The following is a 27684-nucleotide window of genomic DNA, read 5'->3' on the forward strand; positions in this document are numbered from 1 at the left end:
GGGGCGTCTTTGTTTACCTAATATTACTTACCTTTGTATAGACCATGTTGCTAGTCTAAAAATCCCATTATGATCTACTGTATTTACAACCAGGCGAGCGCTGCAGTCCGGTACCGCAGTCTTTGGACCAAGAGATGGAAGAACCCAACCCTGTGCCGAATCTGTGTGAGCTCGCCGAAGAGCCCTCCCCTTCATGTATCTCAGGTAACCAAAGTAGATTGCAAGCTCCTGGGGATAGCGCTTAAGGGGACTTTTATATGGCCTAACGTGGGCCGTGTAAACGAGCGTCAATCAACGAGCCAGCTCGTTGGTCGGCACTCGTTTGCTCCTTTCACACGGAGCAATGATTGGATATGCATAGTGACTAGCACTCGTTACGACGATCGCTCATCGCCATACATGATCATCATGTGCTGCCGACAACTATGATTTTTAATTCTGCATAAACGATCCGATCAATAAGCGTTTGCTTGTTCATCGGCTGATTGTTGCCCTGATTACACAGGGCATTGATCGGTAATGAGGGTTCATATAAACACTCGTTTGCCCAATCATTGGCCAGCGTAATAGGGTCCTCCGTCTATATTCAGTTTCTGGTGTGTCATTTACATACTGAATTTCTGTGCAAACCATACTGCGGACTACCTGCCGTCTCCGATCTGAGCCGTTCACAATGGAAATGTTAGGCAGTATTGACACTTAAAGAGGCTCAGGGCACTTATAACGTGGTGACAATCTCCTACATAAGGAGATGGGCGCTATAATGTAGGTGACAGCAGTGCTTTTTATTTAAAAAAACGATCTATTTTCACCACGTTATTAGCGATTTTAGATTTATGCTAATGGTGTTTCTTAATGCCCAAGTGGGTATTTTTTTTTAACTTTAGACCAAGTGGACGTTGTGGAGAGAAGTGTATGACGCTGACCAATCAGTGACCAATCAGCGTCATACACTTCTCTCCATTCATTTAGGCAGCGCATAGGGATCCTTTTAGATCGCTATGTGCGGTCTTATACTAACACATTAACAATACTGAAGTGTTTAGACAGTGAATAGACATTTCACGGGATCTCTATTCACAATCCCGACACTTCGTTACTGTTTCTATGGTAGTTACAGCAGAGCAAGCGTGATCTCGCTGTAACCTGTCATTTACAGCGTGATCTCACGAGATTACGCTTGCTCTGCTGTAACTACCACAGAAACATTAACGTAGTGTCGGGATTGTGAGTAGACATCCCGTGAAATGTCTATTCACTGTCTAAACACTTCAGTAATGTTAATGTGTTAGTATAAAACCGCACATAGCGATCTAAAAGGATCCCTATGCGCTGCCTAAATGAATGGAGAGAAGTGTATGACGCTGATTGGTCAGCGTCATACACTTCTCTCCACAACGCCCACTTGGTCTAAAGTAAAAACACGCCCACTTGGGCATTAAGAAATACATTAGCATAAAGCTAAAATCGCTAATAACGTGGTGAAAATAGATCAGTTTTTTTCAAATAAAAAGCACTGCTGTCACCTATATTATAGCGCCCATCTCCTTATGTAGAAGACAGGGCACTTATAATGTGACGACAGCCTCTTTAACATTTTGTTTGCTATAATCTAAAAGAAGAATTTCAATTTGCCTGATCGTAGTTTGATTGGCTATAACCATAGGATATATCCATTCTAAACTGCAACCTTCATTTACACACATTCCTCTTTGAATAATATATTTTAATTTGCCTTGACGGCCACAGTAAGGGGGTCGACTCCTATCGAATCGCAGGTATATTCACAATATACATACAGACCGACATAAACACCCCGTGCCCCCTCTCCCTATTAAACCATGGTAAGAATTGCACGGTCAGCACCTTTCTTCATATATGGCTAGAACTACGTTCAATTTCCGGGAACAACCGTTGCGTTGGCGGAGACCAAATTCTTTTAAATTTCACAGGAACTTTCCTATTCATATAAAGTATCTTAGAAAAGTGATGACCTGAGTTGACTAATTGGATCCAATGGGCCGTGAGGGTGTATGAGGTGATGTCCAGGCCATAATCACAATTTTTCTTACGAAATAAATCCCTCTCCTATCGATCCCAGATTCATAGTAAGCTCACTAGACAATATAACTGTGAAATCGATGGAGAAGGGACGCACCCAGGTAGCTCCACATAACACGGGCTCGATCTACATCTCACAGTGACTTGTCAGGTGCTGATAACAATAGAATGAACCATAACCCCTTCACTGCTCCTGAGCTCAGCGTTGCACGGACTTGCTGATTGAGGTCGCTCTACAGACCCATCATGATGTATCATTGATAATCCGGTTTTATTTAAAAAAAAAAAAAAACTTTTCCCCTTTTAATTTTAAGGAGTTGTCTCATGACAAGAACCATTCTCCATGTGCAATATTTGGGCATATGAACATCATAGTGTGAAGTCCGCTGCCTGGGACCCCTCTCTATGAGCCAGAATGGAGAGCCGCCCTGTAAGAGCATCTGCCACTCTGGTGGACCCGGCCCATTGACGACCATTTATTTGTAGCGTATAGCCATCGGCTGAGATGGGAGGGGGTTATAGAACCTTTCGTCTTCATTAGTTAACCCCTTTTTTAAGGGGCCTCCCAATACCGTATACTTTACAGCTCCACATTACCTTGGAGGGACCTATAGCAAAATTACAGTGAAGAATGGCACACCAGCAGCAGGAGTGGTGTTGAGTAACATCTCTGCCTAGCAATACAGCTTTATATGCCATTCAGGGTATGTGGAAAGCTGCTTGAGTTTATTTTACTCTATAGACTTATTTTCATGAATGTTCTGGTTGTAAACTGGTACACTGGGCATGGAGTTAGTCATTGTATAATGGGTGCCTGTAGTAAAACCTTAGAACTGGCATGATGGGCAGTCAACATGGCGGCCAATTTACCTTCCAGTGCAGCACATTCTGGTGTAATAAGGCTGCGTTCACACATAAAGGAATTGCTGCTGATTTTTTGTCTGGATTAGTGGGGGGGGGGGGGGGGGTCTGCAATGTATTACAGAAGAAGCAAAATGGATGAGATTTTATCAATCTAGAAAAGTTCCATGCAGAAATTAACCAGCGGAACCACCAAAGTGTGCAGCGGAATTGTTGCGTATTTATTGCATATTTGTTATATATCTACCCTATTAAAAAAATGCGTAACAAATATGGCGTTTTTTTGCTGCAGCATAGCAAAGGCAAAAAGCGCACATAGGAAGAAAAACAAAAAAACAACCCTCTACACAATTTCCACAAAAAAGTCCTCACCACCTTCCCTTGGCGCTCTCCCGTAGTGACACGTCCCTGTTCCCTGGCTGGTCTCACTGGTTGCAGCAACCACATGGAATGAAACGTCATCTCAGGAGGTCGGCTGCATAGATGCCAGCAGGGGGAGCAGTGACGCGTCGCTACGGGAGCGGCAGGGTCGGGGGGGGGAGTATTGTCCTTTTCTTCCTCTATTCTCTGAAGCGGTAAATCCACCCGACAATCTGCAACAAAATAAACCTGATTTTCTTCCGGAATTCCCGACAGAATCTGGTTCGGATTTGCTGCGGATATTTCTGCAGCAAATCTGATCCGTTTCAGCATACCCGAACAAGAATTGTAGATTATAAGATGCCGGACTGAAGGAATTTTACCATGGCTTTGCTTGAGGTTATATGGAGCTGAACACGGCTGACCACCTACCGGCTATTACTACAATACAATGAATGAGACCCTCTCCCTGGAGTCCATTATGAAATCTCCTCCATCAGTGAAAAAGCTGAGAAATTGATGGCGATGAATCTCTATAACACACGTTGTGCAGGGGGAGTGATGCTCCCTGGAAAACCTGTTGGGGTGCGGTCTTAATTCCCATTGATCTGATGGTAATCGCGCTCCCGGACGGCTATTAATAATTCTGACGTCAGCTTTTATGGGCATTATCGATCTGAACTCTTGTGGTTATCGCTGCAGGACAATATGCAAACATGCACTTTGTGCGGTAATCAGCAGGACTGTCATATGCAGATAGGTTATCACGCCATCTCCAACTGCTGGTAATGGGGAGAAATATTATCAGCGCAGTTACTAGGAATAGACCGAGCGAAAAGCCCAGGACCTGCTCGCTGTTAACCACTCCGCTGCTGTGGCGCTTGCTGGTCAAGGCTGGAAAATGATGAGCAGAAATGATGGTGCCTAAAATTTCTAGCGCCCGGTGGGTCAGGCCAGAATTTATTAATAATTTGTATTATTAATCATAACCGATGTGTCTTTTTTCAATTCGCGCCATCAGTCCCAGCAAACCCTGACAAGTGACTAGATGAATACAATGACCCTATGTAATTATTTATTAGGGAGTCCTGCGGATTGTTGCTTAGCAACCGGTCCGCCATGAGAGGTGACGTGCCAGATCTCCGTGAGACCAGAGTTGTCACCGGTACTCTAGAAATGCTGGTGGCACTGACTCGTAATATATTTTGCTTCTATAGACATCAAAGTAATCCGTGTAAATGCTAATTGGAGGTCATATTGGTAAAATCCTATGTTCCAGCTTCAGTCCTTGCCAGATTTGGCTTCCATGAGGACCCTGGCACCTGGAAATGGGTATTGATCTATACGAGATACTTTTGCATGGTCTTTTATTTTAAAGTTCCTTTAAACCGGCAACGAGGAGCCTGATTGGATGGTCATAGACGGGACTCTATTTTCGGGTTCTCTTCTTGCGAAATTCCACATCAGAGTTCCAGATCATAAGACTTTCTGGATTATCAGAGTTTCACCTTGGCTGATCTGCAAGGAACAGTAATGACGTTATAAATGCTAAGAAGGACGGATGATCTATAAACGATACAAGAGACCACTGATTTATGATAATAATATTATTCCTGCAATAAATTAAGACACAACTTCTGATTTTTCTTTTCTGGGTGCAGCGGTCCAGTCTCCGGAGGGTGAGGAGATTTCGAGTTACAAAGCATCAGAGTCTCCGTCCAGCATGGAAAACGTGGAGGAGCCGCTGAGGTGGAACGGTCCAGGTTCGTGTCACTATCGTTTTAACCAGTTCCTGTTTGTTTAGGGTCCCGTCATAATTGCAAAGGGATTTTCCTGTTTAAAAGGGAAAAAAAAGGTCCGCATTTTTTTTCCTTGTGCTTTATTTGCCTTATTCTTTCCAAGATCTCTGCTTCCTCTAATTGAATGGAAACATTCTTCTCTGTTTCCAAAAGCTGAAAAGACCCAGTACTTCTAACAGTTGTATCCATCCTAGACAACCCTCTGTGAGCTAAACAGTCACTGATACATTGTAACAAGCTACCAGGGCAGGAGAGAGATATGTCCAACTGATGTATTAACCTCAGAGGATTGCTTTGACTGGATACAACTGGAGGTCTGCACAATTTTTTTATTTTATTTTCAGCTTCTGGTTGTAAAGAAGAATGTTCCCATTCACAAACCGCAAACCGAGATCTTTAAAATGATGAGGAATTGAAACGCAAAGTCTGTTGTAAAGTGGCAGAATTGTTTTATTCTACACTGATTGAGCTGTATTTACAGAAAACCCCTTTTACTGCTGCCATTTTCTGATTGCCATACGGCCTCACTCACTGTAAATGACCGCGCGGGGATTCTCGTAGCGGAACAGTCCGTGGAGTGACGGAGCTGCCCTGGAATGCTCTGGAGTTCTGCTAGATAACGTAAACAGGAAGTGGAGTGTCAGATAGGAAATAGGTGGCACGTACGCAGGCAGAAGCAGCCCCGAGACTATGCTCATAGGTAGGAGCGGCCGCTCAGAGGACAACTGGGAGGATGCGAGTTTTTGGCCGCAGCAGTTCACCCGGCGGATTACTTCACCTATAGCACCTGTATGGAAGTGTCAGATTTCTTACATATGACCATTACATCTCCCACTAAGGTGATCACTCCTCTCTACCAGACTCCTGTACGGCAATAGATTGGGGGATGTACCACTAGCAGATTTGCCAATGAGGAGTCTGGGAAAGCTGAGTGGCAGCCCTGTAAAGACTACACTGATTGTCACCCGGCATGAATAAACGCTGACCACAGGGGATGGCTCCAATACTTTACTGGCATGTCCGAACTTCTCGATCATTGCGCTCTCTGTATATGATTTTGTATGTTGAATGGTTGGTTGTATAAGTTTGGAATTGTTGGATAATGTCCGCTAACGTGTCACCCTTGCCTCACGGAAATTGATCTGATTGGCAGGGTCACACGCAGCACCCAACCGATGACTAAACTGACACATGCAAAGTTCACCAGATTAGCTAATCGCCGCACTTGATTAATTGCTGATGAGAGATGCTGCGTGGTAGATTTCCACTGACGCTTCCGGCGTTAAAGCATCCAGTTCAGATACTGGAACATATCACAGGACTACACACCCAGGTAAACACGTGAAATGATGGTTACCCGCCGAAATGGGCATCGCTGATTACAAATCCGGAATCAAGACCCCCCCCCCCCCTTTACATTATTGATCCCTTGTCTATCCTGGAGCGTCGAGCCTTACACTTCATCCCATTGAAATCAAAGGGACCTTTATTTTAATGGACACACTCGGTACTTCTTTGTAGGGCCTCATTCACACCAGCGTGTCCGATTTGCGCTTGAAAAAAAGACGAGCCTTGTTTCACGCATATGACTGTCCGTATGGCGTCAGTGAGGTTTTCGTGAGGCATCCGTATTTCTCGACCATGGTTCTCCCTTCTTGGATTTACTTTTTTTTTTTGTTCTCCGCATTTTTTTTAGCAGCTGATGATGTGTTTTTACGGACCCATTGACTTCAATGGGCGGAGAGGTACGGAAAAACACAGACGTGCGAAAAGCCCCATTAAAATGCATTGGACGGTGTGCTGTCCGTTATTTACACGGACATGAAATACGCTCATGTGAATGAAGCCATAGACGATGGCCCCAGTCAGGAGACCCCATTTATTGCCACAAAATCTGTCTAACCAGAGAAAGACCTTCCACCCTTTACCATGGCGAGCGTAGAGTTAATCATTACCTGCCCAGCACCGTTCCAACACTCGCATTGTGTTTGCGTCATGAAGCTGACACGCACGGTTTCTGGTTCTGCTATGGTTACTGCGTTGAAGGCGGCACATTCTGCAGCTAGAAGCGGTGCCGGCTATCGGGGCCTGGACTTTAAAGGGACATTTAACTTTTTTGCAATAAAATGGGGTGTATGATGGGGTGCCCATTCGATATAAAGTGATAATTAGTGTTCTCTGGTATTCATCATTTCGGGCTTTGGAGCAGCGGACTGCGAAAAAAGCGTCAAACGCATGCTTTAAGCTTCCTATTGACAAAAGCGGCTCTGTCACCACATTATAAGTGCCCTGTCTTCTACATAAGGAGATGGGCGCTATAATGTAGGTGACAGCAGTGCTTTTTATTTTATTTTAATAAAACGATCTGTTTTCACCACTTTATTAGCGATTTTAGATTTATGCTAATGAGTTGCTTAATGCCCAAGTGATGTCTATTCACAATCCCGACACTTCGTTACTCTCTGTGGTAGTTACAGCAGAGCAAAGCGTAATCTCGTTGTAATCTGTCATCTACAGTGTAATCTCGCGAGATCACGCTTCCTCTGCTGTAACTACCACAGAAACCGTAACGAAGTGCAGAGATTGTGAATAGACATCCCGTGGAATGTCTATTCACTGTCTAAACACTTCAGTATTGTTAATGTGTTAGTATAAGACAGCACATAAGGATCTAAAAGGATCCCTATGTGCTGACTAAATGAATGGAGAGGAGTGCATGATGCTGATTGGTCACTGATTGGTCACTGATTGGTCAGCGTCATACACTCCCCTGTACAACGCCCACTTGGTCTAAAGTAAAAACACGCCCACTTGGGCATTAAGCAACTCATTAGCATAAATCTAAAATTGCTACTAAAGTGGTGAAAATAGATCGTTTTATTAAAATAAAAAGCACTGCTGTCACCTATATTATAGCGCCGATCTCCTTATGTAGGAAACAGGGCCCTTATAATGCGGTGACAGAGACTCTTTAATGGAAAAACGTTTTTGTTTTTTTACGCTCGCATGTTTAAAAAATACGTTGTGTAAAAAAAGAAGCATCAGGTCAACTCTTGGCACGTAAAACGCGCCTAATTCACATAGACAAAGGGAGGCCTAATTACGCATCCAAAAAAACACGCCAAACGCGTTTTTGAGCGCAGTGTGAACAAGGCCTTACTTTATCTGGCGTCTACTTTAGTCACCCTATATATTGGACTTCTATATGGGGCTCCCCCCATCGCTTTTAGTGAGTTCATCGCTCCCCCTTTGTCGTCTGCATTCCTCTGCTGCCCATTCAACCTGTTTAGTTATTTTATTTACTTTTTTTTAATGCGTCCTTTCCACGTAAGATCTTTCCCTATCGTGCGCCTTCAGCCGCGCTCTGTCCCGGTAATTGGAGTGTTATTAATTTCTGTGTGGTTGGGAGTAGATGGCAGCGCCGGCGATGAAATGGTGATAGGGGACTTCGCTCACACATCCCTGACTGATAGGCTTTCTATCTGCTCCTGTGCAGACTGTGCACTTATCAGGGACAGAGAAGGAAACGGAGGAGACAGTGTATTCCTTTATTTATTTTATCATCCACATCCACTGTACATGCTCAGTCAAGCAGCGTTAGGGCGGATTCACACGAACATGAATTGCGTCCGTGCAGGTCGCGTGGTTTTCACGCGGCACGCATGGACCAATAGAAGTCTATGGGGCAGTACAGACAGTCCGTGCTTTTTGCGCAGCGTTTGTCCGCTGCGTAAAAAGCGCAACACTTTCAATATCTCGGCGTATTTCGCGCATCACGCACCCATTGAAGTCAATGGGTGCGTGAAAACCACGCATGCCGCACAGAAGCACTTCCGTTCGAACTGCCTGATTCGCGCAACAGCTGTCAAACTCTGAATGTAAACAGAAAAGCACCACGTGCTTTTCTGTTTACAAACATCCAAATGGCGTGTCATAATGATGGCGGCTGCGTGAAAAGCACGCAGCCGCGCATCATATGCTGCCTCACGGAGCAGGTAAGTGGCTTTTGCGCAGGCAAAACGCTGCGTGTTTTGCGTGCGCAAAAACGCCACGGTCGTCTGACTCAGCCCTTACATTCAGCGCCAAAACCACGAAAACTGGTCAATATAACTCGACCGTCCCTCCCAGGTCCTACTACTCTATATGGGATTCAATCCATCTCTACTTATTGGTAAATGAACGTGGCACTCGCAGCCAGTCTGTTCATGGACGCCATATTCTTTATAAACGCGTCTATGACATCACAACATACCTGTGTAATGTGGAGCGGTGACGTCATCAATGCTGCATGCTTGTAATAATTCAACCTCCGTGAGCGCGCACACACTGCTGCTGCTGGAATAACCATCACATAGGTTCCCGGTCACAGACGCCTCAATAATAAAAGATCGGACGAAACAAATCGCATTTATTGTACATGCAAAATCAAGTCCTGGTTATTAATGCTGTTTCATTAGGTCACAGCTGTGATCGGGGACTCCAGGGATCAATGCATTGTCTAGAAAAGTGTGAGACCATCTCAAACACACCACCTATTTCTTCAGAGCCTTGCTTTATCTATCCACCTTGCTTTACACTGCAGTTCTACTCCATTAGGGTACAGCCAGTATCCGTTACTGCAGTTAGCTAACTTAACTTTGTATTACAGGTAGTCTAAAATCCTCCCCGTTTTGATTCTCTGTCCCTCCCTCCCCCCTGCTTTACACTGCAGCTCTTCTTGTTCAGCGAGGAGATTATCTGACTGAATTGAGCCTCAATACGTGGGTCGTGACTTCAATACAGACATCTAGTTGTACTGAGTTTTGTCTGCAAATGACCTAGTAATGTATGTTGTAATGACCGCTGCATGAATGGGAGAGTTTTATATTCTTTCTTGCTCACGTCGTACGAGTCTCGTTACTGTCAATTCTTATTTTTTCTATTGGATCAATAATGTCTTTAAAAAAACTTGGGAAACAAGGCATATGTCGTACTCGTTTATTACACACACACACACACACACACACACACACACACACACACACACACACACACACACACACACACACACACACACACACACTCTTTATTTTATTTTGGGTTTACGTGTCTATTCCTGCACTACCCCCCCCTCCCCTCCCCAGACACTACAGACCATTGACAGCAGCCGGTGTGGATAAGTTTACAGCTCTGTTAGCAGCCTGCCCCCTCCTTTGTCCGCCTGCGTCGCATTGAGGCTCTGGTGAATAATTTAGGCTCAGATTGCTATCTCCGTCCCATAGTATTCTCCATCTCTGGAGCAGCCATGGGATCCCTGCTGTTTGCATTACACGGCTTGTAAAACATGACCGGGAGCTCACGCGACATCTACTTAGGTGACATTTGTGGGGATGGAGGCATTCGATACCAGCGACCATTCCAAAAACAGCTCTCCGGCTCTCATGTTAATGCTTGATGGAAACAGGGGCTGCTAAACCTGTGCGGTTCCTGACGTGACTGGGACACGGATGCCAAGTTGTAGCCCGGATGAGCGCATATTCCCGTATTCATCCATTAGAGGGAGGGTGAGGCCTCAGAAAAGGGTCCGGATGTAACCGCATGCTGCCAGCCAATAGAAGCCAAGGCTGCTGCGTTTTTCGTTTTTGGGCTTGTTCATTCTTTGTGGGCAGTAGCTTTTAAGACCCCCTTATGTATATCCTGGGAACCTGACCCAATTTAGCTCCAGTCCAGCTCCTAGGCGTTGTCACCCACCAAATCTGTCAGTCGTAATAAACCGCTGCCGTAGTGTGACCGCAGCATGATAAACCTGCCTGGTGGTGCGGTTTGGATAAACTGAGTGACCACTTCTGTAGGGGCTGTCATGGCGGCCATATTTGTTGTCACCCTTCATAGTAGTAGATATAGTGGAAGTAGTCGTGCCCAGACTTTACTTCACCTATTGCAAAGATTTAAGACAGAGTGGCTTGTTGGCACCCTACTCCCCTATCCTGGCACCTAGGACACCTCCCCTGCCCCTTGAATGGATTTGGCTTACACACTTCACACGTGGCAAAATCCCAATCCATTCCCTGTACAGTTATAATCATCCATCTCTACGTTTTTATGAAAGATCCGACTGACGTGACTAATACAGCTGAGAACAGGCTGACAGTGCCAACGTCTTAATCACCTCCAAGAATGAAGGCGTTCTCAGAAGAACACGGAGGGGGGGGGGTGTATGCCATCAGCCAAATCGAACCCGACCCCTGAGCTTGGCTGCCACCTTGTTACTGGGCACAAGAATCTGGAAATTCAGTCAGAAGGTGGAGGGGACGGTGTAGACTGGATCTAATATGACGGAGGGTCCCCTGTAACCCAAACACATGACAATCACCAAAGATTCTGTACAAGGAGAGACAACCGGAGCGCAGTATAAACCCCATATACACTGCAACCTGCGGCCGTACAGCGGGTATGAAACCACAACTCCCAGCATGCTCTGACAGACACTTATTGTAAACTTTAACATCAAATGGAGATGACGAGATCAATCTAATAATAATGGTCTTAAGATTTGTCTGGTTCCCCACTTTTGACCTATCTATCTATTTATCTATCTCTCTATCTCTCTCATATCTATCTATCTATCTATCTCATACAGTGAAGGAAATAAGTATTTGATCCCTTGCTGATTTTGTAAGTTTGCCCACTGTCAAAGACCTGAACAGTCTAGAATTTTTAGGCTAGGTTAATTTTACCAGTGAGAGATAGATTATATAAAAAAAAAAAAAAAACTGAAAATCACATAGTCAAAATTATATATATTTATTTGCATTGTGCACAGAGAAATAAGTATTTAATCCCTTTGGCAAACAAGACTTAATACTTGGTGGCAAAACCCTTGTTGGCAAGCACAGCAGTCAGACGTTTTTTGTAGTTGATGATGAGGTTTGCACACATGTTAGATGGAATTTTGGCCCACTCCTCTTTGCAGATCATCTGTAAATCATTAAGATTTCAAGGCTGTCGCTTGGCAACTCGGATCTTCAGCTCCCTCCATAAGTTTTCGATGGGATTAAGGTCTGGAGACTGACTAGGCCACTCCATGACCTTAATGTGCTTCTTTTTGAGCCACTCCTTTGTTGCCTTGGCTGTATGTTTCGAGTCATTGTCGTGCTGGAAGACCCAGCCACGAGCCATTTTTAATGTCCTGGTGGAGGGAAGGAGGTTGTCACTCAGGATTTGACGGTACATGGCTCCATCCATTCTCCCATTGATGCGGTGAAGTAGTCCTGTGCCCTTAGCAGAGAAACACCCCCAAAACATAATGTTTCCACCTCCATGCTTGACAGTGGGGACGGTGTTCTTTGGGTCATAGTCAGCATTTCCCTTCCTCCAAACACGGCGAGTTGAGTTAATGCCAAAGAGCTCAATTTTAGTCTCATCTGACCACAGCACCTTCTCTCAGAATCATCCAGATGTTCATTTGCAAACTTCAGACGGGCCTGTACATGTGCCTTCTTGAGCAGGGGGACCTTGCGGGCACTGCAGGATTTTAATCCATTACGGCGTAATGTGTTACCAATGGTTTTCTTGGTGACTGTGGTCCCAGCTGCCTTGAGATCATTAACAAGTTCCCCCCGTGTAGTTTTCGGCTGAGCTCTCACCTTGCTCAGGATCAAGGATACCCCACGAGGTGAGATTTTGCATGGAGCCCCAGATCGATGTCGATTGACAGTCATTTTGTATGTCTTCCATTTTCTTACTATTGCACCAACAGTTGTCTCCTTCTCACCCAGCGTCTTACTTATGGTTTTGTAGCCCATTCCAGCCTTGTGCAGGTCTATGATCTTGTCCCTGACATCCTTAGAAAGCTCTTTGGTCTTGCCCATGTTGTAGAGGTTAGAGTCAGACTGATCATTGAGTCTGTGGACAGGAGTCTTTTATACAGGTGACCATGTAAGAGCTGTCTATAATGCAGTCACCAAGGTGATTTGGAGCAGTAACTGGTCTGGAGGAGGCTGAACTCTTAATGGTTGGTAGGGGGTCACATACTTATTTCTCTGTGCACAATGCAAATAAATATATATCATTTTGACTATGTGATTTTCTTTTTTTTTTTTTTTATATAATCTATCTCTCACTGGTAAAATTAACCTAGCCTAAAAATTCTAGACGGTTCATGACTTTGTAAGTTTGCCCACTGTCAAAGTCAGCAAGGGATCAAATACTTATTTCCTTCACTCTATCTATCTATCTATCTATCTATCTATCGTCTGTCCGTCTGTCTATCTCTCCTATCTTTCTATCTATCTCTCCTATCTTTCTATCTATCTCTCCTATCTTTCTATCTATCTCTCCTATCTTTCTATCTATCTCTCCTATCTTTCTATCTATCTCTAATCTCATATCCACTATAAGCTCTCTGCTCTGGGGGCCACTATTGTCCTCTGTGTCTTGCTTCACCCTTCAATGAGATTTGGACCCAAAGCAATTACAAGAAAAGTAAATAAAAAAAATTGTGCAACTAAATGTTACGAAACTACAACTCCCAGCATTCCTTTTCAACGTGCATCTGTTGGGCCACGCTAGGAGTTTTAGTTCACAACAACGGTAGAGCATCGGGTTGCATACTACCACTCTATTCCCTTTACCCTTTTTAGAGGGCATTAACATTTTAATAAAAATGTTGCCCCTGAAGCCATTCATATATTTGCAGTAAAGCGCACGTACGCCGCAGTGCGTGCCGGCTCCGTGGTCTTGGAACTTTTACTGTTCTGTTCTGGTAAAACACTTGATCTTCCAGCACTTCCGGGGTTAATTTTATAATGTCACTTTCAGCACCACAAGTTGAGGCCGGGAATTAAAAGAAAAAAAAAATAACTGAATTTTTATCTTTGGAATGACCTTGTTTGCTGGAGGGGTTTGACTGCTTAAAATTCTGATATGCAAATAACTGATAACTATAATCTATAATCCTCAACTTGGTCGCATATACAGACGGAGCGCTGGTTAATTTGCTTTTACAAATTGATGAGCAAACGGTTCCCTGAAAACGTCAACCTTTAACCCCGGAGCCGCAGACGCCGACACGCTGGTGGGGATTTACAGCGCAGAATCCACGCGTGATTCAGAGTCATTTACCGTAAAGAGTATTTATTCCCGAAAGTCTGTCTCATCCTGGTCTGTAAAGTCTATCCGCTTTGATCCGATTCTAGGAAAGCTGGGTGACAACCAATATGAACACACTTTACATGGGTCGTCACCCAACTTTCCTAGAGTCCTGAAAGGTAAATAAGCCCGGTCAGGCATTAGTACAGAAAAAGAGAAAATACATAACTAGGGAGATTTGACACTCTGAAAGCTGGTGAGCAACTCTGCTTTCCTAGAATCCTGAATGGCAATGAATCCGCCTAGTCATACTGGAATGGCATATATTCCTGCGTTAAGTTTGCGGAATACCCCTTTAAGCCATTATGGGAGTGGATCCAGTTTGCGGGTTGGTGTTTTGTTGGATTTACTTTCCTATCTGATACTTTTTTCTCTCCTCCTACATTTAATGATCCGTTTTCCATCTTTTCGCGGTGCTTTTTAATCCATTTTAACGCCGTATCTTGTCCCTTTTTATGGGCTTGATGTTACGCTTGGTAGCATAAAAATTAAAAGTTCATTACTGCGTACGGGGCAAAGATGTTATCAGGACGCGAGGAGGACGAATTGCAGCAGATTACTGCTGATCGCTCTCGGTATGTGATGCCAGCGCGCCAGGATTAGCGCTTTACCTCTCAGGCTTCCATTAAATGTATTGGATCGTTCTGCCCAGAATTCATGAACTTACTTTATCCTTGAGCTTTCCAGGTTTTGCGATGACTTGGGGTTAAGCATTTCCTGCAGCGACAGATTAGTGGTTTAGCGGTCACCATTGTCTCTTTTGCAGGTTGGATCACGCACTTTTTAGGAATAAGCTATTTATATGTAGGGCAGGTAGAACAGTCGGGTTTCTGTTGACCATCATCCTGCATAATCTACTCTCTAACCTGACGATGATAGACCTGAAGTTGAAGGACCACTTTAGTTGTTTTTTTGTTATAAAGGGATTTTCTAATGATGAGCTGGCATCTGATTGGTGGGGTCCTCGGCAACGTCTGAAACCTAAAGATGCGGGTTGTTGGCTGCGGTTGGATGGAACCCATTGCAGTACCTAATAATAATCTTCTATTTCTCACTGGCGGTTAAGTTGCTAGTAGTTTTATAATCATTCAGACTTTTCTGTAATGGAAATTCACTTTCCATTCACGGACGAGCAGAGCTGCAGTGTAAAGCACGGTAGCAGGAGGTGGATTTCAGACTTTCTTGGACTTTCCTGTGCAGCTAATCTGGAGCCACTGATCATCGCTTCCTTAATGGATAGAGCTGGAATAAATAGAAAGTATTATCCTTAGGTAGTGACCCCATCTAAATATCCAGTTTTATTTTCAGATATACTTTTACTTTGGAGCACCAACTTTTGCCTAGTTATCAGCATTAAGGGTTTTGGGGGGAGCGGCCATGTTGCTCCGGTAAAGACCTGTGAGGCGGCTCATTGGTCCGTTCATCAGCCCCTATAGACGCACATTCAATATTAACAAATGAATTGGAGTTAAACGGTTAAGAGCGACTTATCTCTAAAGTGATGATGTGTTAACCCGAGTTGAAATCCCCTTCTCTGTTTTGTCTAAGGCCTTGAGCTGGGTCATCGCGTCCCCCAAAACCTGCACAGATTAAAGATTCTTCAGCCCCCACCCCAGTATCTGTTTTGTTTTTTGTTTCATTTACAACGTGAACTCTCATGAATCCGACGCTCTCCTCAGGACGTTCCATCTCCTTCGCTTATGTGTGAAATGTCCTCCGCAGTTTTCTTAAATTTCAAAGCGTTTTCATTAAAATGTGATGAAAACCGGTTTCAGTTAATTTTATCTCCCCCCAGTTCTCCTGCCTCCCTAATCTCCAAATGCCTGGAGTTTGGGTGAAAACCTCAAGGTCTCGCTATCTGTGGGACCAGAACTCCACACCACGGAGGCACAGCGTGTTCTGATGGACAGGGGAGGGAAGAGATGCCGCTGATAAAGTCACTTTATTTGGTATGTGTGGGTGGGGAGAATAATTTAAGTTATTTTACTCTTTATCGGACGGAGCTTGCTTTGACGGCAGATAGAAGTATTTGTTTTAGATTAACACGCCATATTAAAAAAAGAAAAGACGAAGGGGAAGTTTCGTAGGAAAACGCTTAAAGGGAGATGGTTGTCTGGGAGTCTTATAACTATAAGTGAACGGGACATGAGGCACAAGAAAAATCCCTAAAAAACTGTCAATTGAAAAAAAAAAAATAATAATAATTTTTTTTTTCCGTTCAGCCATGTCTCGGTTATATCTGTATCTGGTAAAGCTGGGTGCGAGCCAATATGGCCGCCATTACTGGTCTCATCACAGACTCCAGAATGGGTTATGCGGAGCTGGGCAGCGGTCCGTATGGAAGATATTAGGACCTCATAAAGAATAGAAAGCAATGAAAAGAGAGAAAGGAGCGCCAAATGGTAAATGGCCTTTATGGGGTTAAAAAGTCACAAGTCACTTCGTGTAATTCAGTATTGCGGCCCACTAGCGTGGCATAGCAGGGCACAAGTCCTTGTGTAGATCTAGCCTGACACTACGAATCCTTCACCATCGGTGGCGCTATGCACTTGTTCGACCGACAGCTATTCCTTCCAACCCCTTCCCCCATACACGCTCGGCTCTGCTAATCGTGCAAGTGTACTCAATGTGGAGAGGGGAATGAGCCGCTGCCGGACCCCTCTGCTTATCTCCCATGAGAACAAAGGATTGGGACTGTTGAAATCCAACATGCCCGATCCTTCTTTCCCCCCGACATCTGTCAGCGGGGTAAAGTCGGGACACCCCCCACAGATTTTAGATGGTCGGCAGATCCCAACCACTTTCCTCTGTGTCTGTAACATAACAGGTCAGATTCAATTATATATAAATTCCTATAATCTTTTAACTAGGAGGATAAACCCCCCCCCCCCCCATACACGTTATATAGGCGGCAGATGGTGTATGGCTGGACCCCAAACTCAGAATATTAACATTGGGGGATTGCTAATGGGGCGTACATATCCCTTAACATAGGATCATCGGCCATCAAAGCCGTATACAGATGGGGAACAGCGGACCTGAGTGTTTTAGGATATCTATGGGGTGGTGTTACCGTTTTGTATTTAACGCATATGAGCAAATTAAAGGGGTTTTCCTCCACCAAAGTGTTTTCTGACATGATGATCGGTAATAACTATTGGTAGGAGCTGCGGGGAGACTCTCTGATCCTGAGAAGACTTTATCAGTCATTATCATTGAGAGACGCCAGCTAGGAAATCCTGGGTAGACATATCTTGCCTGGTCTCGGGCACATGGCACAACCATGGCGCTTGTACAGTGGCGCACCGTCCCTATGGTTCTATATAATGGACCTGTAGGCACTTTGTGTGCCGCTGGGTGAGGCCTCTGTGCCATATTCTTCCCTAGGAGCAAACGGGCTAATACCTCCGTGATATGGCACGCCACATCTGTGAGAAATAAACCCACTGCATAGGCCTTCATATAAAGTCGGAGGCACAGAATGGGCCCATTGCAATTTTTCGAGCACCGTATTTTGTCTCTAAATGTGAAAGTTCTACATCTCCGTCTATATAACACACATATACAATGCTGATCTATAGGGGAAGGCCAAGATGTAGCATTGCTCTACTCCCATTTCTTAGTGCCAAGATTAACATTGCTTATAACCTTTATATCCACTTGTGCAATAGCGAATGTCATATGGAGGGCTCCATTCATTGCAAGTAGCAGAGCTGTACTGCTTATTAACGATACGTTTAATAATCATTTAAGGCCTCATGCACATGGCCGTGCCCGTAATCACAAAGTATGGGAACACGGCCCCTAAAATACGAAAAGTAGGACATGCTCCATAATTCCCGGCACAGTTCTACGGCACGGACACCGATCTGTAGCGATATGAAAAGGTGTCCGTGGCCAATAGAACCGGGTGGGTCCGTAATTTGATTTTTTACGGTCGTGTGCAATGAGGCCTTACCCTTTTTAAATGAGCTTGTTCTGTGCTCCCTCACTATGACATGAAATCCAGGACTGTCCTAAAGGGACCCCTATCTGTATTCTTCTTGAGTCTGTTCATAAATAGAATTCCAGAACCTCAGTGAAGACTGACACCTACACATTTCTGCAGGAGAATAGAAGATTGTGACTACTGGGTAAAACTCCCCATGGACTCTGATTCCTCCCATCAGTGTTACCTGTGAATCTATAGTTGTCCTGTATGTTACATTTACTTCTGGTAGAAATCTATGGCCTGATATATAAGGGACGCTATATATGGAATGTGCTGCATTTGACGCCCCTGAATATGGCCGAGTCCCCTGTTTGTAGCTGATCTACAGACACTTGATCAAGGTCATTAAGTCGAGGCTCCTCTGAGTGCCCCGAGCCTCGCTGACAGCCGGCTCTGACAATCTGAAGTCCCATTTTTCAGAGTCATCCTCTGGCTATCAGCAGCTGGGGTGACATCAGAGATGTGGTTCCCCCTTTCCGGCACAAGATATCAGGACTGCTCATCATATCTGGCAGGGAGCTAATCGCTCTGCACTTGCTTCCTTCTCCCGCCATGGTTTCCTGGGAATAGAGGCTCTGCTATCCTTGGAAGACCGACCCCTTCTGTCGTCTATGCAACTTCCTGCAGCAGCGAGCCGGCTCAGGACATGTTCTGCCATGGTATTGGTTGTCAGCCGGGGGGGTCCTGGCTACGAAAAATAAAAAATCACCATGTTTATGTCTGTTCACTAACTATAGACCAGTGCTCTGCAACCTGTGACCAGTTAAGACCTAGTTACATAGTGATATCAGAGTGGGGACTAGATCGCTGCATAATAACAGGGCGTATGTGTCATGCAGGAGTCCAGGAAAGCTGGGTGAAACCCCTGTAGGAGCTGTCCTAGCGGCCTAGTTGACGATTACCCAGCGTTCCTGTAAACGAAGTAACTGTGTGCATGACTATATATTATGTACTGGGGGATTTAAGAATGTATCTACTGAGTTTCATAGTTCCGCACCTAATACTGCGTTTTTTTAATGCGGTTTTTACATATATATTTTTATGTGGAAATAGGTGCGTTTTTATGCTCCGTATATTTTTTCGTTTTCTTTTAAAACTAGTCTGATACAATTCGCACGTGGAAATGCAAGATAAATTGACGTGCAGCGCAGGTCAATTTACGTGCAGAAAAAAAACGCACCGTGTAGAGGAGATTTCTTGTGAGGTCATTTACTTTGCTGGTAGTGTATTACGCTGCGAATTTCCCGCACAAAAAACACGCTGTGCATTCAGCCTTAAAAATTGTTGCGTTTCTCACCAGTGAAGTGTATTCTCTACGCCATAATAGGTTTGGCGCTGGCTAGACTGGGGTGCGGAGTCTAAGCAATCTCATCAACCTCATCCATAACCTCCTCAATGAGGTAAAGACTTTCCCAATCAGATTTTCAGGTCGGGGTCCCTCAGAATAATCCTCATTTGGTGGTGAATGCGCTGTAGTGGAGTCAGAAAAGTAGCCAGGGGTCGTCAACGGATAGTCGGGCAGTAGCAAGCCAGAAGATGACAGAAACGTAGTCTCGAGTCAGGGCAGGAATCCTTACCATGTGTAGAACCAAGCGACAAATACAAAGAGCGAGACAGGAGCGTAATCCAGGAACAAGGTGAAAGTCAGGATCAGAGTCCAGTAGGAGCAATAGCCAAACAGAGGATGTAGCTCAATCTGAATGCAAGGCATAGCAGGCTGATTTCCCTTTAAATAGGTCGCTAGACCTCCTATAATCAGCGGGCGCTGGTTGCGCATGCAACCCGCCGCTGCCAGCCAGGGTGATGAGGAGATCCAGTAGGGTCAGGTCTGAAAATAGGACCAGAGAAGGAGGCAACTGGATACGGACTTGTCCGCCCATCGGGACTTGTCGCTGGAGCCGGGCGAGGCGAGTAACACTAATTTAGATGACTGATCAGAGTCATAAGATCGCTCACGATCGATTGACTCTTTGGGGATAACTATTGCTTAACCCACTATTGACCGCGTGGTAATTTTTAGAAGTGGACTATTCCAAAAACTGAGCCATGGGTGCTAGAGAGTGATCAAGGACAAACCTATTAGCATGAACAACCTGTAACCAATCACACTGTTTTTATGCCCACAGCAGCACAGTGTGTTTTAGGAGCATTCATGGCATCTTTAATGCTCTCTGATCTCATTCAGTTCTCTGACATGTTCCTATCGGTTACATTTAATCTCACCTTTGTGTTACTTTCTGCTTGTTCCGCTTTTTCCCATACCCCCCCCCCCACACATGAACGTTTTACATAATCCGGTCGTACAATCTGTGCCGCGTTTCTCGTGGTGCGGAGATCTCAGAGCTATTAGTGGAGGTCACAGTTCAGCGCTGATAAACATTTCAGTTTGTGCTGTGTCAAAAAATCAATAAATGTGAATTGTGATTTCCAAGCCTTGTGATCACAGTCGAGGCGGGGGTGGGGTGTCTAAGACTTCAAACACCGGACCCTCGAGGCGGCTCTCTGTGATACCTACAAACTTGTGGTCAAAACTATTAATCTCATCATCCGCTACCCCCCCCCCCCCCCCCTTACCCTGGAGCAGAGATCATGGCGGAGAGTCTCATGAACGGCTCAGTGGAAATCCATATTTAAACAAAATCTACTACCATAATGTCTAACTGGTTCTTAATCGTAGGAGTTCCCGGATTGATTCTCTTCAGCCTTGTGAGATTTCACATTATATTACAGTTACCAGATAATTAGATGCCGGATTAAAGAAAGTTGGGGGCTCATGCACTCACAATGTATCCCCCCACATTAACCTTCAGAGATAATTCAGCATAACTACAATTAAAGGGATATTCCAGCCGTTTATTTACTACCGATCCATAAATAGATGGCGTTAGATCCATGTGTGTCCGACTGCTGGGACCCCAGACCCTCCACCAGCACGTCCATGGTGAGGAGTAGTACGGAGCAGCAGTCGATCTTGCACAATCCGCTCCATACTATTTACTCTATGGGAGTACGGGAGCAGCCGAGCACGCTCACTTTGTATTTCTATACCTTCGCTGCAGAGCTCCATACAATTCCTCCTCGCAGTGGACGTGCTTGGGGGGGGGGGGGGAGTGCAGATAATCAGTGGGTGTCCTGGAGGTCGGACCCCACCTAACACTTGGATCCTCCACCTGTCCTATGGATATGTGATACATGTTAACAGCTTGAATACCCCTGTAATGATAGTCCATGAATAAGTGGGGTACAGCTTTCCCGGCTGCTGTGAGCCTGTCCCTTTAACTGTCTGTTCCTGGCGCTGCACCAGGGCACGACCATTCCTTCCTTCTTCATGCTCCATCTGTCGCTCGGGAAGTGTAATTGGGCTGTTAGTCCTCTGCCCGTCTCCATTGTTTCCCTCTACCTGGGCAGTTAATTACCTGATAGGGAACACTAGACTATTTCTTTTTAAATAACGCACAACAGTATGGCGAGCCGGCTGCAGAGCGACCGCCGCCGAATACGACCCTCCTGGGAATCTCCTGCGCTGTTAACTTCTCGATATTAACCCTTCAGCTAAACCCTTCGATAAAAAAAATCCAAAAATGAGACCCTAAAGCAGATGAAACCTGTGCTTCTTTATTACGCATTCATAACGAGCGCATCACATTTTTCCATCTTCGGTAAAGGTTAATATGAAAAACTTTAACCGCTGATGTACAAATCTATTTTTGTTTTTTAAAGGGCAGAATAGAGAAAACGAGGCTTTCATGTGGTCACACCTGGTTATCTGGGGTTCAATCTAAAATGTTAGCGGTAGGATGCTGATGAAAAATTTACTGTGAAGCCAGCTTGAAAATTTGTGCAAAAAATCTGGCAAAACCGGCTTTGCCGAAATCTTCTGTAAAATTCTGCAACAGATACGGCGTGCTGCGGATCTGAAGATACCCAGGATGCCTACGATATTTTTTTGCTGCATGTGAATGGGATTTGGTACTGTACAGATTCTGCACTCGAAAATCTGCAACGTATATGCTGTATTGCCTTACGGATCTAAAAGTATTTCCCCTGCGATTTGATATTAGCACTTTTTAAAGGGACATCAAATAACAGCATCAGCCATGTTAAAAGTGATAATACATATTCTACAGAGTCCATTCCCCTAGATAAATCCACCATTTAGTTCTGTACAGGGGATATATTCAGTACATACACCTTCATTTCCTCCCCGACAAGTGAAACCCATAGTGCAGTGCTCCCCCTAGTGGCAGGAGTGGGCACTGCATGCTAATTGTAAGTTGCTTGTTTTCCAGCATGTCAATACGGACATCCATGTCTTACAAGTTAAACCCATTGTCTTATTAAACGGAGACACGATCAGCAGCTCCGTCTCCTTTTAATCGATCGGTGCTCCTTATAGCCTCCACTCTCCAGCTCTTAGCACAGTGTCAGCGTTATATAAAGTCTCCCAGTGACCTTCTGCCTCTCCCAGGCAAACCCGCTAATAGTGTGACTCTCATTATTTCATTTCTGAGTGACTTATCAGTAACAAACAGCCCCAGTTACCTGCAACATTTACTTAATGATTCCAGTGATAGGAAACAGTCTGATAATACACAGACCAGCTGGCTGGCGCTGGCCAATCAGATGCTCGACTGCGATGGGAGATTAGATTACGGGGGACTATATTTGTTGTGGTTCGGAGTCACCGAGAACCAACACTATTGATACAGAGATAGGATTCAGAATGGACTTTGCCTCCTGTGATAATCGGGGGAAAAAAAGATTATTTTTAACTAATCGTTTACTGAGCGCTCTTAATATTAATGACCAGCCTTTATCTTTACGAGCTCAGGGATCAATAGCTGTCTGGGGGTCCAGAGATCGAAGGTCTGGGGGCAACGTGGAGCCCTCAGGGTCTTCGCCCAACACCGGGGCGTCCCATATTTTTGCAGCGATAGCGTGACTGTTAACGCGGCCGACAGGTGATTATATGGACGCTATTTACTTAGAAACCACAAGAACCGCATGAATGTGCTCTATGAAAATGGAGAAAAAAATCGGCAAGTTTAATATCAATTTTTGCTTCTGGCAAAGCTGAGTGACCACCATTACTGCCCCCACAACCGCTCCCGCGGGGGTTGTCCCCCAACTTTTACAGAAAGGTGAACATTGTTTGCAGTGATACATGTTCTTCTATTGAAGAATATAGCCGGAATGAGAAAGCTGTGTGACGGGTCCGAGTGCTGTGGTGATTGTCACCCAGCTTTCCCAGAAGCAGATGTCCGTTATTTTGCACGCGACCTTAATGGTTTTGCAGGCCGCAAAACCACAGATCCTTTGCGGTCAATTTGTCCGCAAAAATCCTTTTGTTGTGCATCCGGATTCATAGATCCGAAACAAGAATTTTTTTTCATAGCTTTATGAATCCGCGAATCTGGACCGTAACATGACCTATACCGTTTAGCAGCCACAGCACAGATCCGTGAAAACCACAGTCATGTGCATGGGGCCATAGAAATGAATGGGTCCGCAAAAATGTGGATAAATTGCGCCCACAAAAGCCCGGTCGTGTGCACGAAGCCCGAGGGATAAATATTTGGTTTTGTTTGCATCTTTTCACTTGTTTTTTGCAATATGTAGGATAAATAAATACAATATTATTTTCTTGACCCCCTGTATCTATTCCTTCACGGTAGCGCCTTCGTAGAGCTGCATTCACCACCAGGAGATAGCAGATTTCCCTCCATGTTTTCTCTATTCAGCTGCAGAGCTGACACTCTAATCTGAGGTCTCTGCACCTGGGACGCCTTTTCCCGGGCCTGGGAACCCAACTGCTGCCGTTGCTACTGTGCCGTGGGCCTGTTTGTTAGCGTGTTTCCTCCAGCTCGGCCGCCTTATCAGTGACTCTGTGTATTTTCCTTGGTGGGGTTTGATATGGAGAAGATAGATGGATGTTTTGACATGGAAAGTGTCAGGCCAGGAACCTTATCAGTTGGACATGAGCGCCCCGACCTTGCTGCTCTCATGTTAACCTTATGTTAACAAAGGATTCACATTATTATTGCAACCTCAGAGTTACCACTGCGCATATAATAATAATCACCCCGCCCGTTCTGGTTGTTAAAGGGGCACACACCACAAGATATCTGCTGCAATCGCAATATAGTTCATGGTCATTGCTGCACCTGTGTGTCCCTGTGTGATTATATTCGTGTGATATTAATTTAGATCAGATCCTACACTTGTCCCTTGGTCATCGCCAGTTATTCTTGTAGCATGCAGATAGCGGCTACAGCCTCGACCCGGGACTTGTAGTAAAATTTCTCCTGTTTTTGATGGGTATTTATATGGGTAGAACATGTATGGCTGATCATAGGAATGTGTATATAGTTGAGGCTCCGGTAACATAGGACGTTCTATACCCCAGCACAGTCACCCTGTGTCTCATCTCTCCACAGATGAGTTGGTTTTGGAGATCCCATCACCCGATGGAGTCAATCAGGTTCGAGCAGAAAACAACATCCTCAGGGGCTTTACTTGGGGGCCGTACAGAGGAAGCTTCAGCGGTACCGCATCTTCTCCAGACCGGGCAGACATGGTAAGAGGACTGTATTATCACACAGGTGTGGGTAAGGGCTCATGCACACTGGCACGGAGCCGTACACTGCCATACAAGCCTCATCAGACCACGTGTGTACGGAGATATTCTCCAATGAAGCCTTCGACCTCTGTACACACTGAGTCGGATTGAATATGCCTTTTTTTTTTTTCCGTTGGATTTTATTACCGGAATCCAACAGAAAAAAAACTTCTGTCTCTGTATAAAACGAGGTATATGGAGGTACAGTAGAGGGCTTATATACCTCTGACAGCCCTAATACCGCTCTGTGCAAAATTGTAATACTTCTGTGTGCATGAACCCTTAGGGTATACCCACAGGCAGGATATGCCGCAGATTTTACGTGAATCTTCTAAGCCAAAACCAGAATTGGATCCAGGAGAGGAGACCTATGAGGTCTTTCTTTTATACATTTATTCTGTTCCGATCCTGGTTTTTCTTAAAGAGGATCAGTCACCAGTTTATCAATCCAATCCCATAACTAATCTAATAGCCGCTGCTGCCGATACCTACAGTGAGATTTGTTTTCAAAAACTTCCATTATTTGCAAAGTTATGAGCATTTTTCTAAATATGATAATTTGGCTCTAATAGCCAAATAGGAGGTGACTCTCTTTCTTTTCTCTCTGGGCGGCGTAATGTTTTCTGTATGACTCTGTCCAATCAGCAGACAGCTTCTCCCCCTTCCCTGCCCAGCAACATAGTGTGATCATATTTTATATATATATATATATATATATATATATACATACATACATACATACATACATACCTTCTATACCCAATTGTGTATAACTAGTGATACCTCCGGTTGTTTTACAGAAACTGCGATCCTGGTGTCATATGAAAGATTAGAATCTCCTCTTTCATATGCCACCGGAACCGCTGTTCTAGATGGTCCACAGCCGGGGATACGGCTATTTGAAGTGATCCCCCTTCCCTCCAGCCTCAGTCTCTCACGCTGTGTGAAGCAGCTTCATGCTGATTGGACAGCGTCAGAGGCTGTGAGGAGGCTCCACCTCTGGAGAATCGCTGCTGTTACCTCCCACTTGCCTAATAAAGGCCCATTTTACATATTTAGAAAAATGCTCAAAACTTTGCAAATAATAAACGTTTTTGAAAACAAATTGCACTGTAGTTATCAGCAGCAAATCGCCGATCAGATTTGTTAGGAGATAGGATTGATAAACTGGTGACAGTCTCTTTAAAGCGTCTCTCTCACCACGTTATAAGTTCCCTATATTGTACATAATGTGATCGGCGCTGCAATGTAGATTACAGCAGTGTTTTTTTATTTAGAAAAACAATCATTTTTGACGGAGTTATGACCTATATTAGATTTATGCTAATGAGTTTCTCAATGGACAACTGGGTGTGTTTTACTTTTTGGTCAAGTGGGCGTTGTACAGAGGAGTGTATGACGATGACCAATCAGTGACCAGCTATATCACTGTGTGCAGCCACAGAAACACACTATAACGTTACTGCAGTGTCCTGGCAATGAATATACATTACCTCCAGCCAGGACGTGATTTGTATTCAGAATCCGGTCACTTCTGTAGCGTCTCAAGGCAAGCTAATCTCGTTTGAAATGACAGGTTACATCGTAATCTCACGAGATTACGCTTGCCTTGCTGTAAATATCACAGAGACGCTACAGAAGTGGTCAGGATTGTGAATACACATCCCGTCCTGGCTGGAGGTAATGTATATTCATAGTCAGGACACTGCAGTAATGTTATAGTGTGTGTATGTGGCTGTGATATAGTTATATCGCTATCTGCTGTGTAAATTAATGGAGAGAAGTGTATGACGCTGATTGGTCAGCGTCATACACTTCTCTCCACAACACCCACTTGGTCTAAACTAAAACATGCCCAGTTGTTCATTAAGAAACTCATTAGCATAAAGCTAATATAGGTCATAACTCTGTCAAAAATGATTGTTTTTCTAAATAAACACTGCTGTAATCTACATTACAGCGCCGATCACATCATGTACAATATAGGCCACTTATAATGTGGTGACAGAGCCTCTTTAAAGGGGTTGTCCAGGCACGGATGACCTATCCACTGCATAGGTCATCAGTATATGATCGTGGGTAGTCCGACACCTGGACCCCGCACTGATAAGCTGCTCCCGCTGCCTCCGGGCGCCGGATGTTACCCAGTATTCAGAGTCTGGGGCAGATGGCTCCAACCACTGCATAGCGGTCAATGCTGCAGAACAGCAACTCTGCTCCTATTCACTTGAATAGGAGCAGAGCTGCAGTACGGCCGCTATTCGGTGACCGGAGCCATCTGCTTCCGGCATGGACGTCCGGTGCCCAGAGGCAGCTGATTATGTGGGTTCCAGGCGTCTGACTCCCACCGATCATATACTGATGACCTATCCTGTGGATAGGACAACCCCTTTAATAAAAAAAATACTGGCAAAGGTGCACTGCGGGAACATACCCTAATGGAGATGGAACAAGACGTAGCGTTGGATGAGCAGCCTGACCGGCACCTGGTTCTGGGATCTGAGAGAATTCTATGAGATGGCGATCAATAAATACCAGTGAGGCCAAAGTTTAAATGATAGTCTGCTCATCTTCTGTCAGCTGCCTATGGCCAGACAGAGGGTCACATAGTGACGTTACTTCAGGTGGTTCCAGCCACATTGAATTTCCCTGCATTTGTTCACAGTTTACAATGTCCCGACACTGCATCTCAATGGGGAGCTCAACTAGTTGCGCATCCCTAGTCTTAGGGTATGTTCACACGCTTAGCAAAAATCGGCTGAAAATACGGAGCGGTTTCCAAGGGAAAACAGCCTCTGATTTTCAGAAGTTTTTTTAAGCAACTTGCGTGTTTTTGCTGCGTTTTTTATGGCCGTTTTTGGAGC

The 27684-nt window shown here is 44.8% G+C and overlaps 1 protein-coding gene across 3 annotated transcripts in view; it reads left to right on the top strand.

The window, feature by feature from the left end:
• Positions 1-27684, top strand: part of ZFPM1 (zinc finger protein, FOG family member 1) — a 132096-nt gene that overhangs the window by 85812 nt on the left and 18600 nt on the right. For all 3 annotated transcript variants that reach the window (XM_075838335.1, XM_075838336.1, XM_075838333.1), the window contains 3 exons: positions 94-204; positions 4944-5045; positions 24639-24778. In XM_075838335.1, the coding sequence (XP_075694450.1) occupies positions 94-204; positions 4944-5045; positions 24639-24778 (353 nt within the window). The remainder of the gene's footprint in view (positions 1-93; positions 205-4943; positions 5046-24638; positions 24779-27684) is intronic.

Source organism: Rhinoderma darwinii, chromosome 9 (genome assembly GCF_050947455.1).
Source record: "Rhinoderma darwinii isolate aRhiDar2 chromosome 9, aRhiDar2.hap1, whole genome shotgun sequence".
In the NCBI taxonomy this organism is placed as follows: Eukaryota; Metazoa; Chordata; class Amphibia; order Anura; family Rhinodermatidae; genus Rhinoderma; species Rhinoderma darwinii.